The sequence below is a fragment of the Gekko japonicus genome, unplaced genomic scaffold, assembly GCF_001447785.1.
Source record: "Gekko japonicus isolate JY-2015 unplaced genomic scaffold, Gekko_japonicus_V1.1 scaffold793, whole genome shotgun sequence".
Taxonomy (NCBI): Eukaryota; Metazoa; Chordata; class Lepidosauria; order Squamata; family Gekkonidae; genus Gekko; species Gekko japonicus.
Genome location: NW_015167076.1, coordinates 614,866 through 634,095, shown reverse-complemented (window position 1 = coordinate 634,095; position 19,230 = coordinate 614,866). Strand labels below are relative to the sequence as shown.

The 19,230-nt window shown below is 43.5% G+C and overlaps 1 protein-coding gene across 1 annotated transcript; it reads right to left on the bottom strand.

The window, feature by feature from the left end:
- Positions 1-947: 947 nt before the first annotated feature.
- Positions 948-18,817, bottom strand: RNF2 (ring finger protein 2). Its single transcript, XM_015412774.1, has 6 exons — positions 18,575-18,817; positions 8,683-8,771; positions 8,292-8,452; positions 5,064-5,336; positions 3,685-3,856; positions 948-2,659 (listed from the first exon to the last, which is right to left on the bottom strand). The coding sequence occupies exons 2-6, from the start codon at positions 8,767-8,769 to the stop codon at positions 2,558-2,560; spliced, it is 795 nt and encodes a 264-aa protein (XP_015268260.1). The 5' UTR covers positions 8,770-8,771; positions 18,575-18,817; the 3' UTR covers positions 948-2,557.
- Positions 18,818-19,230: the final 413 nt, after the last annotated feature.

Here is a 19,230-nt window from a genome sequence, read left to right as displayed (position 1 = left end):
TTTATTTTTCTACACAAAAGTGTGTTATGCAGTGCTGACGTTTCTTCAAATACAGCATCAATAACTTCTTTCTAAGTAATGTGGGTGCTCTGCTAGTGTACTAAAGATCAGATACTCAAAAGACATCAGCAGTGCCATGTGATGAATATTGACAGGAAATTCTGGCTATTCCTACTCCAATAAAAGGCTTAGTATCCTCAAATAATAATTAGCAGCAGGAGGAAAGCTTGTTGATGTGGATATAAATTAGCATGCAGCTGCTCTTGACATACTGCAACCTTATTTCTTCCTCTGAGGCAGAATGGTATAGGACCTGCCTCAGTTTAAGAGTATTTGATTTCCAGATCGTATTCCTGTTAGATACCTGAAGTCTCTTGTGAACTTCGTCTGCCTTCTTCTAGAGATATGCTCCATGTGGCCCACAATCTATTCCACAGGTAAAAATCCTTGTGTGCAGTAATGTACATACAGATTGCCATTAGAAATGGCATAGAACAGGATCTTTAACCCTCTTAGAGCACACAGACGAAACGAAGCAAGACCCCTCTGAGCTCCATTCTTCTCACATCACGTTTGGGTGACGGAGCTTAGGGATAGCCTTTTTACCCAGGTCTTGGGTACCTGGAGGGAAACGTCAGCACCTGCATCAGGAACTAAGCCCTCCCTGGAATCAAGCCCCTCTTTAATGTGCTCTGTGTCCCAGCCTCACCATTTCAGCATCACTGCTGTAAGTCTGAAATTCTATTGCAAAATGGCAACGTTACCATCTATGGCAACGTTGCATCTACAAGTTGTTCTCAAAGCTGTAATGAGGCACACAGCAATTCGGGGTTTTTTTTTTGATTAAAACAACTACTTTATGTATTTTAAGTAAATATAAATATTCAGTAAATTCACTGTAACATGTAAGTAAAAATTCACATTCTCCCATACTTTTAAGTTGGGAACAATACACACCTTAGGTAAATAAACTTTCAAAATTTTACAGACACTATCCTGCTTATAGGGCTAAACCTTAGATAAAAATCACAATGCAAATTTATGGTTCTGCTGCAGCTGATGTTTGCCCATACAAAAGCATTTTTCTCACAAAAAGAAACCAGATTATATTTAGTGGACATGCACTAGCAAGCTATATAAGTTGTACATTACACCAAAAGTACTCAACAAAAATCAAATAGACATGGTACACCCTCCCTCCCCACCCCCGATTTCTAGTAATTGTAATTTTCATGGCACAAACTGCTAGCATAATTTAGGAATACTCAATATTGAAGAGGTTTTAAAAATAAGAAGTACTGTAACAACTGAGTTCTCCTTCTGCCGGACAAAAAAACCTGATAATCATGTGTCTCCCCCTAAACAATGTAGAGCCAGTTTTCTCTTCCTAATTTCAAGAGGCAGAGACCCAGGTACTGCACTAAAAAAAAGTTTCATCAGCCTTACAGAACGGAGACTCGGTATATACAGACAATAGCTGTGGCTAAGACATACTACTGATTCAACAAAGCCGACAGTCACTGCTATGTCTAAACCTCAATGCAGCAACCAAATGCTCAGTTCAGACTTTTGAACCCGTTGCAGACTAAAAGCCGCCCTATGCGCTTTGTCAGCAATACTTTTCTATAAGTGCCAGGTGTTTGTCAATATGGCTAAGATTGGGAAAACATCAAAAATATTATTTCCTGCACAAAGAATATCATGAGCGTTGTGCTTTTCACTTTGCTTGTTTTGCTTTCATTTAGTTAGCTGCTGGATCCTGAAGCTTCCCAAGCTGGCAGCAAGGATTGTTTTCCTGAACCCTTAAGAGGACAAGTGTAGCTGTAACACTAGCTCCCTATTAAGTTGAAAGCCAGCCTCAGGAACATGAACCTTGCGCTCTCACATAGGACAAGCATACCTGTCACTCTTTCATTACCGTTAAGCAGTACATCAACCCAGAATTTAGCCACAGTTAAATGTAACCTTAGGGTTCAGACTGGTGGTAGGAGGGGAATTTGCACCCAGGTAGGGAGTACACGCACATTCCAAATGCTGGCCCCCCATTTGGAAATGCAGCCAGCATTAGACAAGAACCACTCATTTATTCACAAATGGGAAAAAGGACTCTCCTTGGCAATGTGTGGGAGCTGTTTTTCTTTTTTCAGCATCACATGTACTCAGTTACTAGCAAACTGATTCTAGCCATATGATGTAACCCTCCATAGTGCCTCTTGCCAATACTTACCGAAGTGCTGGCTGAAATCTGCCACTCTGAAGCCAACCAGCATGATACCCCAAAGATACATTTGCTGCTTCTAGTATTATACATATGAAACAAAAATCACCAAATTACAAAGCATATTTGATAGCAATAGTGGAATGTACAGACTGTTCAGTCCTCTGGGGGAGCAAAAGACATAAATATCACGCAAATACTGTCAAATTGTAAAGAATATTCACCAAGGAATCCATGTCTCTCTCAGCAGTTGTCCATGATGCAAAGGATGGTGTTTCACTTAAAGTAAGCCAGAGCTATAAAAGCAAATACAGTTCCAACTCAAAGCCTTTGTCAAGCTTATTTGTGTTCCTTTGTTGGCGCGTAGTAGAGTTCCATGGGCTTATTCACTTTCCAGTACTTTTCGCTGACCAGCTCCAAGGAAAAAGAGCCATTTAACACCTAAAGACAAAGTTAAAGTTAGAGCCAAACCCAGAAACAAAAGATGATGACATTTGAAACTGAATCAAATACATAGTCAGAGAAAAAACAAAGCAATAACACAGTACATTATAAACAGCATTTAGAAGACAGTGTTTAGTCACATTCAGTCTATAAACAGACTAACATAAACCAGCTTTCAGCCCCACTGCCAAAGTGAAAAGCAGGTTCACAGAGAGAGGATGCTTTACTAGCTTCCCACATAACATTGCAATTAGCTTATAAAGCTATTGTTAGTTTACTATGGAGGAGCACAATAGCTCAGCATTCACTTGGGACATTCTATTAAAAGAAGCTACATTTCTGGAAAATGTTTTGTTGTGTTTTTTTTTTCAGAATACATAAAACAAACAGAACTCCAAACCTATTCAAGCTCCACACCAGCCCAAATGAAATCTCTTCAGGTTCGATACCAGCCCAAATGAAGTGTCTTAGATTACTTCTGACTCTGCACTGCAGATATGTAGAACTTCAAAGCCTAAAACTTCAATGAAACCCTGAGTGCTTGAATGCAGCTGGACACCTGATGTTTTAAAGCAGCTTTCAAGTTGTATCTGCTTTCCTGCCCACAGTAGGTCTTTCCAGCTTACGTTGCCATCCAGTGCTAGAAACATTTACTGTTCTTAAGCTGGAGTAGGAATGATAGGACCAAAATTAACTAGCTGACTAGACAACTTCTCCTAAAGCCAACCATAAAAACATAACTTACATACACAGCTTACTTGCTAGCTGAGCAGAGATCTGAACCTGGATTTTATCTTCACACGTTCAAACCCAAGGCGCTAAACATTTCTCTGGCTTGGATCAGCCGCCTAGGCATATACATGCTTGAATTGACTGCAAAAGTGCAACTTTATTCTAATCCACAGAAAAATCCATGCATCTTAGCTAAGCCAGCCACAGGAAGAGCTGAAGCACCAGCGTATCTCAAGGCTGTGGTACTTCGTTTTGTCCCAATTAGATTTCTAGCTCAACCAGTTACTCACAGTGAACTGGCCGTTAGCTGTCGCAATGTAAATTGTGTACTGCTTCTCACTCGCCGTTTCAAGATTCATCTGATTAGACTCTCCTTTACTCCGGAGTTCTTCCAAGGCCAGTCTCACAGCTAGGTACTTAGATAAGTGATCAACTGTGGCATTGCCAGAGGTCTTTATATATCTGCAACAGAAGTAGATACGTAGCTATATAAACGTTACAGTTACTTATATCCCATCTTTCCCCAAGGCAACTTACAAATAAAGTATACAGTAAAGCCTCCAAATGTCTGCAACCTATACCCCATTAATAAAAGCCCTGGCAAAATGCCCCTGACCTGGATAGCCCAGGCAAGCCCAGTCTCATCAGATCTTGGAAGTTAAGCAGGGTTGACTCTGGCAAGTACTTGGATGGGAGACCTCCTTGGAATACCAGCAGGAGACAGGGAGCGTGCTTTATTCAGCCACCTGTCTGAAATATCCTCCAGGCGCCCAGTAGGGGTCAGTCACAAGAGGTCGCCGCGTCTCTTATGTTCTTATGTTCACATTTGAAATATATAAAAAATAAAAATAGACCTGCAGTGCTTGCTGAACACTCTAGGCATAGCGCCCCCTTTACCGCCTCAGGGAACCTACCCCACAGGGTGGGAGCTATGATGGAAGACGTATGGGCTCTGGTGGATGCCAGGCAGGGTACCCTTAGTGATGCAACAGCTAGCTGGTAGCATGCTGCAGCTGGCACGCAGGTCCACACAGGAAGAGACAATCTGATAGTTATATGGATGCTAGGCCAGCTTTAAATGTCATAACCAGAATTTGGAACTGGACTTGGATGTAGCTGTTTTAAGATAGGCAAGGTATGTCCCATCAGTTAGTTTCTAACCATAATTAGGCTGCCACAATCTCAACCAGCTGTAGTTTTCCAACTGTCTTCACCCTATATTGGATTATTACAATAATCCAAGTGCAGGGTTACAAAAACATGGATTAGCATGGCCAAGTCAACTTAGTCTGCCTAAGAAGAGGATTGGGAAACCCAAGTGATCATTACAACCTGCTTTTCGAACAGCAAGGCAGGGTCCATGAGCACCCCCCCCCCAAGCTTTTAACCTGCTCTGCAAATGCCAGCTCCACTCCCTCCACCAGAAGTGGATCTAGTCCCTCAAAAGCAGCATTATGCCCATCTCCTCTTGATTCAACTTCTTCTCTGCCTTCATTGCTAAAGGTTCACAAGCAAATCAATCCAAGCCATGCCAAGCCATGTGTGATGAGGAGCAACCCAGTACTTTAAAGAGTTTAACAAGACACGCAATATGAAAAAAACGCAAAAAGCCTAGCATGCCACCATTCACCATGCAGTTTCTAAACTCAGGATAACTGCTCCCACTTACCTTGTCTGCGCACTGTCATCGTTTTCCATGAGGGTAGGATGCGGTCTGAAAACTAGTTCTATTTCACTTGCACCATCCAGTACTGGGTCTATAGCAACTGTCGTATTGTTATTGTCCAGTTCTAGCCCAGAATCATCCGATGTTTTGGTCCTTTTGTTACTTGGCCCTGCCTCCTGATTGCTGTGAGTTGAAGCGTTGCTACAGTGTGAACTGTCACCATTGTCCTCTGCACCACTACCGTTCTCTATCTGTTGCTTCTTGCCTCTCTGTAGTCTAAGGAATATACAGAACGGGGTTCAGGAAACCACCCAAGCTTGTCAACCAGTTATTTTGCAAAGTCCTAAGACTAGCTAATAGAAATTGTGTTTGTCAATATTAAATTCTTACAGTGAGAGACACAGGGTTGAATCTTCCCAGCTTTGCCAGTAGCAAAAGAAGGAGAGGGGCCTCTTTTGGCCCCACAAGGAGGATGCTGGGGAGAAATCATAGGACCCATGTAGACAAAAGCCATGCATGAGCGGGCTCCATTCAGTGGCTCCCTTAGCCTACCCTCCCTTTTTGTGCCAGCAGAAAAGCAAGTAGGATCTGTCCATCACACAGTTTAGTAAGTTTCACAGAGCTCAAACTGAGGGCTAGTCAGCACGGTCTACACAGAAAAGCCATTCAAGAGTCTTAACGAGCAAGTGATGTGCAGCTGTTTGGCAGGCAACTAAGCTGTGCAGCTTTTTAAAAAATTCTAGGTGAGCTATTTATTTATTTTCTTTAATTTATATCCCGCCCTCCCAGTGAGCAGGCTCAGGACAGGTTACAAGGTCACATACAAGTCATGACAATAACAGCTACAGGCTGATCAGTTCAAGAACAGATGAGTAACGTGGCCAACATTGATGGGAAGTCACAGGGTTTTCTCACGTGATCTCATATGGAGATACGATCAGTGTTCCCTCTAAGCTGAGTTAGTGTGAGCTAGCTCACAGTTCTTTAGCCTCCGTCTCACAGATTTTTTTGTCTTAGCTCAGGAAGGATGGCTCCAGAGCAGACTAATTTATACAGTAGCCAAGTCACTCGCTCACAACTTTAATGTCCAGTAGCTCACAAAGTAGTTTTTTGCTCACAGGACTCCACAGCTTAGAGGGAACATTGGATACGATTATGTCAGAGTCACAAATTCATATGCTTGAATAATGGGATTGCAGAGGAAAGCACAAGCCAACATCATGGTAACAGAGTACCCAGTGTGGAAATGCATAAATGTGTGAACCCCAATCACCCCGTAACATCTCAGGGCACGGGACGGTGGGGCGAGGAGGCAGCGCCGCCCGCCAACGGTGCGAGCCCGCGCCGATGTTAGCCGGAGCCAGAGGGGGCTGAGCGGCAAGACAGCGCCCCGAGAGAAAGCACAGCTTCCTGGACCTCCTCCACCTCCTCCACCACCGCAGCTGCTCCATCCCGGGCGCGGGGTGGTGGGGCAAGGAGCAGGCGCCGCCCCCCGACGGTGCGAGCCCGTGCCAATGTCGGCTGGAGTGGGGAGGGGGGCTGAGCGGCGAGACAGCACCCTGCTGAAGAGCAGTTTGGCACCCTAAGGGCCGGCTCGCACTCTAGGCGAATGCCTAGTTCACCTAGCGGGTGAGCTGGCCCTGTATTTAAGGCAAAAAATGTGCTATTCTAACCAACACTGCACTGGCAGTCAATAACATTCCAAAGGTGGTGCTGGGTACACTGATACAATGCTCATTATAGCAAGGAGCTGTAAATTTACAGGGCTTGACATTTGTCAGTTAGGGCAACATGCCAGAACTTACTCAAGTTTTACTTTTCACACACCTCCAAGTGAATAAGCCCACAAAGATGCCCTTATTTCAAGTCAGCTCTTGGGTCCATTTAAGCCAATACAAGTCCTGGTAGGTGGGGGAGGAGAAAGGAAGAATTCCTCGTGGACCCCTTCTGGTACTTACCTTTAAAGCCCTATATGGCCGAGGTCCGACCTACCTGAGGGACCGCCTTTCCCCGTATATACCCCCAAGAGCACTTCGGTCAGGGACCCTGAGCCGTTTAGTGGTCCCGGGTCCCCGAGAGGTACGATATGCCACGACGAGGGCTAGGTCCTTCTCAGTGGCGGCCCCTACCTGGTGGAACAAGCTCCCGGAGGAGATCAGGGCCCTGCGGGATCTTATGCAATTCCGCAGGGCCTGCGAGATGGAGCTCTTCCACCAGGCTTTCATGTAGGGGCCGCCGCTTCCACCACCACCAACAGTGGAAATACCATCAAGTTGGAGTGCCCTTGACAGCCCGGCGACGAGGCGAATTATATGAACTATGTGGCAGCAAGACCAGCCAATTAACTGGGATCAATACTGCTGGGACGATATTATACAACTAATGTCGACAGGGAGTATTCCTTGTGGGAACCAACTGCAGACCATCTTGGAATTTATAGCACATTATTATTATTAATGGTATGTTATTCGTTGTGACTGTGATTTTATTGAATTTTATATATGGCTTAGGCCTCTGTAAGCCGCCCTGAGCCCGTTCGCAGGGTAGGGCGGGGTAGAAATACTCGAATAAAATAAATAAAATAAAAAATTCTCCCCAGTTGATACTGAAAGCTCCAAATGATTTTTATTTATTTATTTATTCATTCAATTTCTATCCTGCCCTCCTTGAATAGCAGGCTCGGGGCGGCTTTCAGTGGTTAAAATACATTAAAACACAGATGCACTGAGACAATGCAATAACATAATATTTAAAAAATGGCAATCAGAAATACAGATAAAAACAGATAAAATGCTGATGGCGGTAGCATCCCTTAAGGTCATAATACACTGGCTGTTATTGTTCAAGTTAACAAAGAGGGTCTTAACAGTTCAGATGTTAACTTCATATAGCACATTGGATAGTGTTAGACTTGGACCAGGGAGACCTGAGTAACTTCGGATCCATCCCCGTCTCTCTGGTGATACTTCTCCATAAGTTGTTGCGAGAATAAAATGGAGGGCGGGGATGGGGGGGGGAGAACACAGTAAGAAATGCACTAACAAAAAGGCCGTTCTCCAGGCTCCAAACGGAACACTTTATAAGAGTCTTTTTAAGGCCATAAGAACAGCAGAAGGACAACTTTGGAGGGTGGGTAGGAACAAATCCCTCTAACAGAGTACCCAGAATCACAAAGGTACTGCAGAGGAGTTGTATCTAGTCCAGACCATATGTAACTTTTTCCTTACTTACCCACTCCTGAGGGCTGTGATGATACAGTCAGCACAAAAACGATGGAGACATTCCTTCGTAGTCATGGTGTTTTTCAGCATATCCAAACAAATGGGACACATCAGCTCGCTGTGGAGGCTTCGGGGTGACACCACTATTTCCAAGCCATCTGTTATTGCTTCCTAAAGATAAATAGAGTTCTCAGGCAACAGTAACTTAAACTTGGCCAGGATGTTATTTTTAAATGTTACAAAGTGAAGAACGTTTCTTCTTACAAACCCATTTGAGTTTCTTATTTCTTGAGGTTAATATCTGAGGTCTGAGTTTTGTTGTAGCATTTCAGATTACAAATTAGAGATCAAACAATTTGCTAGGCCCCCTGCAAACTAAATGAAGAGGTAAAAAGCAATACCTGAGGTGTTCTCTGAAGTTCGTACAAGCTGAGCTCCCACGTTTTGCTTAGCGGCTGTGTTCCATTTGTCTGCACAGCCTGAGACATAGCTTTAAAAGAACAACAACAAAAAAACACAACCCATCAAAATCAAGCATTTAAATAGGTTATAAGTATAGGGCATTTCTACTCAAACAGACTAGGGTTGATTCAGACACTATTTGTCCTTTCTGCTCTGATATGAGGGGGGGGGGAGTAGATTCCACATGACTGAATCATTCACTGCACCCATTTGAATAACCCAGCTCTAGTAATTACTGCCACTGTAGTGAAGAATGACTGCAAAGGAAGAAAGCACAAGAGGAGGAGAAGACTGGTGTGCTGACTACATCCCTCAGATTATTTCCAGTTCAGACACACACACTCCCTAATTTCATACAGAAAGTCTTCTAGTCCAGAGATAGCCATAAGTGCGTAACTCTCCAGCACACATTCTAATCTGCAAGCTCCAATTAACATATGCGATTTCTCAATATGAGCCAAATTACACATTCGGGTTTTCTAAGAGTTGGGTCCAGCGAACCACATAGCAGCTGCAGGGAATGGCTTTTTCAAGACGAAGGAGAGCCCAGATGGGCTCAGAATGCCACCGCTGGGGGAGGAAAGGCTCCTGCCTTGCCCCCAAGACTATATGGAAACAGCGCTCGGGTGGCAGTTATGTCTCTGTTTTTGCTGTTTCATGTGCACAGAATACTCCATGTGGAGCAGCAAACACAGGGGGAAAACCCCTCCCCCCAAGCACTGCTTCTGCACAGGGGGGAAAACCAGCTTTGGGGGGAAGGCAGGAGCCCTCGCACCCCAGTGACGGCATTCTAAGCCCTTCCGGATTGTTAAAAGAAAAAAAGACGACCTTCCCCACAGCTGCTGTCTGGCTGTGAGGAACTCAAATTGTGTCAGGGGAACCTGAACCTCTCTCTTTAAAAACCTAGACTTATACGTTTGGCCCTAGGAGATAATGGACTGTAAGCACCTCACAGTTTGAGTCTGACTGTGGAGCCAAAAAGTAGATTTGTTCCACCTAGGGAAAAAGATTGTGGTGGCCCTGAAACAGATTGAAGCCATTCTCCATTATGAAGAAGGAAGCTCGTTGGGGAGAAAGAATGAGAAAGAGCCCCTGCACCAGTGTTCCCTCTAAGCTGAGTTAGTGTGAGCTAGCTCACAGTTTTTCAGTCTCTGGCTCACACATTTTTGTCTTAGCTCAGGAAGAATGGCTCCAGAGCAAACTAACTTATGCAGTAGCGAAATTGCTCACTAACAAGTTTAATGCCAGTAGTGCAGGTTTTAACCTACATAGTCTTAAATAAATTGGGATCAGGTATCTTTTCTAAAAGAAATCAACCCTGACTGTTCCCTGGAAGGCCAGATAATGAAGCTAAAGCTCAAATACTTTGGCCACCAAATGAGAAGGGAGCACTCACTGGAGAAGACCCTGATGCTGGGAAAGATTGAAGGTCAAAGAAGACGGGGACGGCAAAGGATGAGATGGTTAGAAAGTGTTATCGATGGAACGAACATGAAACTGAGCAAACTTCAGAGGATGGCGGAAGATGGGAGGGCCTGGCGGGAGCTGGTCCATGGGGTCGCGAAGAGTCGGACTCGACTATGCGACTGAACAACAAAAAATCTTCTCTAACATTTAGGACATCAGTGGAAGTATTACTCTGAGTCCCCTGTTTTTCAAGTGGCTAAAACCGTGGAACCAGAGTTGCCCTTCTTCTGTACACAACTCCCCTTCTTGTTACAGCCTCCTATGTCAGGTTCTAAGGGAAGGGGGAGAAAAGCTTATTTGTGGAAATGGAATTCTACCCACAGAATCCAAGGTAAGACTTTAAGCTGTAGATGAAAACTGTTCTATACCCCAGTGTCCTTCCTTGAAGGCTACCACCTCCACCTCGTTTGTTTTTACTGCTTTCAGATACAGTTAGGCTATCTTTTTAGTGTAGTAAAAAATTTTCCTAAGCTGCTTTGCGAACTTAGGTGGAAAGACAAAGAATCACTAAACTATCCCCTAATTCCTACCAACATCGGATCTGATTTTCTAGGGAAAACATTTTAGATACCAATGCATCGGCCTCAGATATTAAAAAAAAAACTGGCACAGAAAAATTTCTCATGTCAAACACAAACCAGGGAGAGAACAAAATTAAGTGGTCAAAATTCAGAAGTCCTTTCACTGTGAGAGGGGAAAGTATAATTGTATTTGTCAGAAGACAGTTGTAAGCTGACTTTTTGAGCCTCACATTTTTCTATGCCTTAATCATACCAATTTTATTTATTTTATTTAGAAAGGGGTTTTTTTAACCAATTAGCAAGTAGGTTATTACTGTGAATTCTTTTTTTGTAGTTTTTGGCAGTTTCCCTCATTTTAAATGACAGGTCAGCTTGTAAAATCTTTTAAACTGCAATATACACTCCTGCTGTCCTTTCTGATTACTCCTGTCATCGCAATCAAGACAACATGGGAATTGACATTCTATTATTCAAAGTAGTGTAGGGATGGACTTTTTATATAACAGCTATCAGAAAGGCCTTGGTGCACATATTCTGTTGTTTGGGGGCAAGGGGAGAATGAAGAGACGGATATTCATGTAAGGCTAGGTCAGACAAAAGGCCCTGCAGACAGGACAAGGAGGTGAGCAGCCAATCGAAACACAACAAAAAGTCCAGTGGCACCCGAAAGACTAACATTTACTTCAATGTGAGATTTCGTGAGTTGCTGCCCACTTTGTCAGATATGTCTGGAAATCAAACTGAGAATCTTTCTCTATGGGGCAAGCTATGGGGGGGGGAGAGCCAGCAACCAGTGAAGCTTACAAAAAGAAGCACAAAGAAACACAGAGAATATAAACTGTCAGAAAGGAAAGGCATGCTATTAGCTTGGCAGTGGAGAGAAAGATCATCCAGGATGGGACATTAGAAATCATGCTCTTGCGCTAGAGCAGGAGGAAGGAAAATGCTCTGCTAATGCAGAGTAAAGAGCCGTTGAGAAATCTGCAACCAGCATTCAACCCTCTCCCTCTGCCCTCCACTGTCTGAGATTTGAAAATTCTGAACTCTAAAATGTAAGCTTTCATGTGGACTGCCTACTTAGACACGCAGCTACTGCCTAAACGGACAGCTAAATGGCAGCGTACTCCAAGCAAGAACAGACTCACATCTTCTAGACTTATGGGGTACAAAAACTATCTACATATTGTTACTGTTTTCACAACCAGTCATAAACAGCAAACCCACATCCCACAAAAGGAGAGCCTAAAAGTTACTACTAGAAAAGCTATCATGTAACAACAACTGCCAGAAATTTCACCACACACAGAGTATCTACATATTACACAAACATCCTTGCACCCTTAGTCCATATACTTCTAATAAGATGTCTAACATATTGTAATACTTTTGCACCCTAGGAACTGCGTGCAATCCAAGCCAAGGTTAATTGCCAGGTCTTCACAGTGCCTAAAAGTTGCATTAGCCAATCAGTCATACCTGATTAAGCTCAAAAACCCTGCTCCGAGTTTGAAAGAAGCTAAAGCTCAATAATAAAGAGTTGTACCATTCTAGTACAGAGACTGTAGACATGCACCGTGTAGTGAAATTCCATAAAGTGACCCGAGCAAAAAACCACCTACTGCATCTTGCAGCAACAGGAAAATGAAGCCCCCAAAATAACATCTCATGACCTCACAGAGACCATATTTTTCCTTTCCCCTTTTCCTTAATGCCTGTTCAAATGTACTGTAGCTTTAAAAAAAGAGGCACTAGCAATAACCAGTGACCAAAACGATCATTACTTTCTCTCCTTACCAGAAAGCCAAAGATAGGGCAAAAACATAACTGCAATTTCACAGCCTTCAACACGTAGAGCAGCTAGCAAGTTATCACTGGTACAGAGATTAGACGTAGGAGCGTGTATAAACCTCCTAGGATTAGAAAGATGTATAACTGAAATTCCATCAATTATTTATTTGACTTTTGTCACATCCCCTGAAGAACACAGACTGGTGTACATGGTGGTCTTCTCCCCCCCCCCATTTTATTCTCACATGCACCCTATGAAGTAGGTAAGTGAGAGAGAAGGTCACTCAGTGAGATGCATGGCCTAATGGAGGTTTGAACCTTGTTCTTTCCAGCTGTAGGTTAGCACTCCAGCTGCTACACCACACTGCAAGATGTCCTAAATTCAGCTTTTGCTTTAGGGTAAGTCTGGTGGGGACAGTCTATGGACAAATGTACTCCACACCATTTTAGTACTCTTACGTTACTTTGGCTTTCCTCTAAGTTATTCTGGCATTTCAAAATTCACTTTGAAGTTTGTTTTGGAAAAAATCTCCAACAGGACCGCAACAGACACATACTACTTTTTCTTCTTCTTTTTTGCCATCAAGTCATAGCCGGCTTATGGTGACCCCCCCCCCATGGGGTTTTCAAGGCAAGAGATGTCCAGAGATGGTTTGCCCACTGCCTGCCTCCCCATCACAATCTTGACACTCCCTGGTGCTCTCCCATCCAAATACCAACCGGGGCCAGCCCTGCTTAGCACCTTAGCACACAATGAAAGAAATATATATAAAGGAGTCAGTATACTTCTGGAGTTGTATGGAGTTGAATGGAGCTGCGGTGGCTCAAGTGGTTAAGACGCTGAACGGCAGGCTGTGGAAGGTCGGTAGTTCAGCAGTTCGAGACCGAGCTGCCACATGACGGAGTGAGCTCCCGTCTCTAGTTCCAGCTCCTGCCAACCTAGCAGTTCAAAAGCGAGAAATTGCAAGTAGATATATAGGTACCACTTCGGTGGGAAGGTAACAGCGTTCCGTGCACCTTGGTGTTTAGTCATGCCGGCCACATGACCACGGAACATCTTCGGACAGCGTTGGCTCTTCGGCTTTGAAACAGAGATGAGCACCGCAACCCTAGATTCAGATTCGACTGGCTTTCAAGCAAGGGAACTTTTACCTATACTTCCTCCACTGTCTTCAGATTACCGAAAATAAGTATTTTAACGTCTTCTAAATAGATGTGTTATATATTCTTTTGTGGGACAAAAGATTTTTCAGTCAATAGGTATTACGTGTTTAAAACACATAAACAAGATAAATGACACGTATTTTTATTGTATAAATGTAAAACTAAGGAAAAGTTACGTCTTAACCAATTTAAACAATAAATAAATAAACATATACCCCTGAACATTTCTGTGAATTTTGTTATGCAGACATCTGATCTAAAGCCTAGCCAAAAATAATCTTGTATGCTTTAGATTTGTTTTTTCCCCACAACTAGAATGTTGGCTGCAGCCAGTGCAGAGAAATGTAAGACCATTTGTAATTTCACACGGTCTGACCAATTCCTTGAAGGGTTTGGAGTAGGAGAAAGGAAATGAACTTTTCCAACTGTAGTATACCATGTTGCAGCTGACAAAGAGGGGTACAGAGGGGGGGATAGGTAATGCCTTCAACAAGTCTGCGCTGTAACAAGTCTCAACACCTGCAAATCCAATGAATATCACATTCTTTCCTGTATTACTGGTCCTTCGCAGCTTCTCAAAACTGTCAGCAAGTCACTCAGGGAGATGCAAGAGCCATTGTGGTATAAAGACACAGAACCAGAAAACCCAGTTTCAAATCCCCACTGACCACTCAGCCATGAAGCTCAGCAAACAGCCCTGAGCAAACTCTTAAACTTAACCTAGCCATACAGGGCTGCTGAGCAGACATAAGAAAATCACCTAAGAACCTGGCACATTATTCTGTTTCCAACAGCGGCCAGCCTGTTGCCTCTTGTCAGTTTTCAAGCACAGCATGAAAGCAACAACCCTGTGCCGTTCATCACAGCATCTAGTGCTTCGATGCATTCGGTTAGAGCAGCTAATGGCTGCTGATAGGGCTACCTTTCGTGATAGGGTGTTCCACAGTCCAATAGCTCTAAGTATACAGACAGTAGGATTTGAACCCTGGGCCCCCAAGAACATAGCTATAGCAGCTGGCTTAACAGCCCCTATAAAAGTTTTGGTACACAAGACTCATGTTGACTGGACGTCCCTGATACTGGGACTAAGAAAGCCCTCTGCAGACATGCCTATATCTATGTAAATGCTAGCACTGGGATGGAGGGGGGGGCAGTGTTTGATTGTGGTGCAGCCCGCCAAACTATTTTCCATCTGTCACAGGAATGTCAGTGTCATGTTTTCCAGGAAGATACGACAGAGCTCTCTGTACTCTTCTGAGCTGCAACAGAATAGATTGAAAATTTAGATATTAGTATTATGGGGGGTTGGTCCCATCTGTATAACCGTTGTATCTACTTGATTACATATTTTATATGATTTTATTATATGCTTCCTGTGTGTAACTCTTGCCATATGATCAATAAAATAATGTTCCCTTTCTTCATTTTCTAGAAGATGGTAAAGCAGATACGCTGTGGGCTTCTCAGTTTTCAATTCGTCTACTTAGGTGCCTGGAGATGAAATCATTGCTTTGTCTTTAGATCACTTCATGTAATGTTACTGTTAACTCAGGAACTGTACCAGCTGTACTCTTGTCTTTCAGGATCAAACTCCCACTGTTGCATCTTTTGAATGAGAAAGCTACAATTATACCTGTGGAAACCATAACTAATACTGCATGTAGACAATGTGTGCACAGTTTGAACATGGGAATTGCCTCCCAAGTCCAAAAGGCATCCTATGAAGTGATCCTTAGCTTTTATTATGTTTATCCTACCCTTCTGCAACAAACTGTTGCAGGGCTGTTCAAACGGTCTCCACCACATCCCCCCCTCTCCACACAATGTTGAGAGAAAGAAGTGATGGTGAGGTGTCTTGATATCAGGAATCCTCCTACGACATTGTGTGAGCACTCCAACAACAGATCCCTAAATGCCACACAAAAAAGCAAGTCACAAGTAGGACTATGTGGAAACCCATTGAGAATTTCCCTACTATCAAAGTTTCTTCCCTCAAAATTCCCTGAAGTTTTGTCTGAGGAGGAACCCCAAAGATCAGTGTGAATTTCATCACAGGAAAACTTTCAACAACAATTCCAGTCACAGTACCAGATTTACTTGAATCCTAACTTGTTACCTGACCTTCAGTCGCTCTCCTACTGACCTGACCTGCTCATGGAAACACAGACACTTCTCGTTCAATAGCTGAATAAATTAAGCATCAATAGTAGTAATGAATTCAACAATGAATTTCACCCAGCTAGTTCTACTATACCTTGAGTACAGGCTATTTCATCTAGAAATTAGACTCCTGTTTTTGCTTTGTTCATTTGAACTTTTAGATAATCTTTAGATAGATAATCTTCTTTCTCTCACACACAGGTCAGTAGTATGCTAAAACCACTTCTGCATCATGTTTAAACTCCAGATGGGGAAAAGATGACTACTAAAACATTTCAGGCTACAATGGGTTCAAACACTAAAGATTTATGTAACAACTACACAAGATGCAGCAACAAATCCCTCCCCACTACAGTTACTAGATATCAGTTTTTACAGTACCAAAATCTATATTAAAAAATAAGGGGAAGACAACAAGGTATCAACTTGTTTCAGATCACTGTTAAGAAAACACATAAGTTGCCTTTTGAAGGGGGGAGATAATACTGGACTCTAAAAAAATAGAACAAGAAGGAGAAGACACAATTTAACTAATTATACCAAATTAAATCACTGGCAACCTCATCAAGATTTAGAATCAGGTTAGGCCAGAGGATGTTACAGTAATATTGTGCATTCTTATTGGAAACACCTTACTGGATGAATTGGTTGTATTGGAGAATGTTTTCCTCAGAAGCAAATGGGGGAAAAAATACAGGTTTTTTGTTTTTTCATTTTCTTGAAGAAATGTTTTCTGAATGCCTGATCGTTTAAGCAAATGATCAGGCATTCAGAAAACATTTAATTGTTTCCAAATCAAAGTTGGAGGCACATGTCACCCTTCCATACACTAAGGTTTAGCATATCAGTACCTACTCTCTGAGAAGCCCATTCACATTTTCTGCATGACTCACTGATCTGAATGTCTGTCCTGATAGGAAGGAGGCAAACCCAACACAGTCACCCACAAAGACACACAACAGACAACCTCCTGAAGGTAAGCAGGTCTGCTGAACATCTGCATCAGGAGGAACTGGCTGATCCAACTGGACCCCCGTGCAACAGAAGACCCTTCCTGCCCTCACTGATTACAAAAAGTCCAAAGCAGTGAATCATACAGAGACACAGCAGGAAGCATCCCCTCCGAGAAGCTGCTAGGCACACATTCCACATAGAGAAGAACTGCTGCCCTAAGGCACACACTTCACAGATTGGTCAATCAGGAAAAAAGTGTGATGAAGGGGGGGGGAGTGACCCTACTAAGCAAACAACTGCTCTCAAAACAATATCTTAATAATACTGAAGGCAAGAGGAGCGTGCCCCCAAACACACACACAAATATCCTAAACATACCATGAAGTGGGGAAGAAAGGAAGCACATGCCCACGCAGCTACCTTCTTCCCCCTTTACAAATCCCTCCAGTGCTATCTCTGAATACAGCCACTCACATAAACACTCCCAGCTCCTCTCTGGTGCTAGAATGCACAGCTGAGGCTTGACTTCTAGTTGTGCCACCTGTATTAACCAAACATAAAGCACAACTACATTTGCATTAGTGTCTCAAAAATTAAGTTCTTAATTACAAAGCTCATGCAACAATAAATCAGGTTAAAAGAAAAAAAAGAGCAAGGGAGAACCTAACAGACACATTATGACAGCCACTCCAGTGTTCTAACAAGTCCACAAAAAAGAGATAAAAGGAATCAGCCCCGTGTCAAAACCCAGCAATACTATGAGCTGCTCCTGTTCTAGAGAGCTCTACAGGGACTCTGACATCTTCCCATGGATCCTGACAGAGCTCAAATATTAAGAGCATCTAAAAAAAGTATAAAGGGAACAAAGTATTGTTAGCAAGTAAATGGAAAGCAGATTCCATTCCAACTATGCAACAATGGTTGCACAAAGTCTGGGATTTTTTCCTACAAGAGAAAATCTCATCCTGGACAAATACTACACATGTTGAGTATCACCAGCTTAGCCCCATGGATAAATGGTACCCTGTATTAGAGAAAATGAACATAGACAAATTCGACTGGGAACAAATAAGAAAACCAAAATATGAAGGGCTACTGTTTGGTTGATGGTGCAATATATTGACAACAGGGGGTGATAAGTGGCTGCATCCACTGAACCAATTAAGAGTATTTCCACATCAATTGAGGCTGTCACATTTGCTTCAAGGCTGAACGCCCCTGCTCATCCACAAGTTCATTACTTGTATTGAGGAAACTCCCCCGATATCGTGAATGTGTTCCCTTCCCGATTTTATTTTTTGCTGCTGTTTCGACTTATAGCTACTGACTGTATTTTAAATTTTAAATTTAAAAATTAAAAAAAAACCAAAAAAAAAAACTGTTACTCTGCGGGCTACATCTTTTGGTTTACAGTATTCCCAGCCAGATTAGTATCAAGCAAGATGCCAACAGCACTACATTTCCCTCTCTAGCCATACTAAAGACATATACCCCCCCCTGAGCTCTCTTGAACACATACACTACCAGAGCAACTGAGTCCAATAACTCCCACAAAAGCTACTTGGCATACAGGGTCGTTGTCCCCGCCCCCCCCTTGTAGAATATGAATGCAGCCAAAGAAACCGAATTAAAACTGCCGATGCGTTAGCAGGGCAATCCTACGCAGTTAGTTACTCTAGTCTAAACCCATTGATGCCAATAGGCTTGAACTGGAATAACTCTGCAGGGAGCTGCACAAGGGGCGCCACCATGCAGCGACCGCCCCCTCCCAACTCACCGGTCCCGTTGCTCGCTCCCTCTCGGTGACTCGCCCGCTCCCGTCCCCCGGCTCGGCTCTCTTGCCCGCCGCCGCCGCCGCCTTCCCCTCTTCCCGCAGCCAGGGCTGAGGCGAGTCGACAGCGGCTGCCTCAGCCCCCCTTCCCCCCCTTGGAAGCCACACAATATGGCGAGCGGCAGACAGCCGCCTCCGCCGCAATGGACGCCGGGAAAGAAAAAGAAGGGAGTTGTATTATTCATGGCCGCCGAGGCCTGGAAGCAATGGCGGGGGGCGGGGGGCGGGGGAGAGAGGAAGGAGGCGGTGCGGTAGCTGGGGGAAGTTCTGCCCACCGGCGACGTCTCCTTCTGCATTCTCCCACAGGGCAGTCGGCTGGCCCGAAGGCGACGTCGGGCTCTGACTGCTGTTTTGTTGCTAGGATGCATTCAGGCAGTCTTTTTTTTTTTTAAGTTCTTTTTATTAATTTTCTCATAAACAGATTTCAGTAACATTACTATTAACAGATTTCAACAATTTTGCTTAGGCTCAAAAGACTGAATTATTATTATTATTATTAGTAGTAGTAGTAGTAGTATTTACAATCCTCAAGGTAGGGCCTAGAGATCTGGTATTACAACTGATCTCCATGAGTTCCCATGGAGAATATAGCAGCTTTGGCA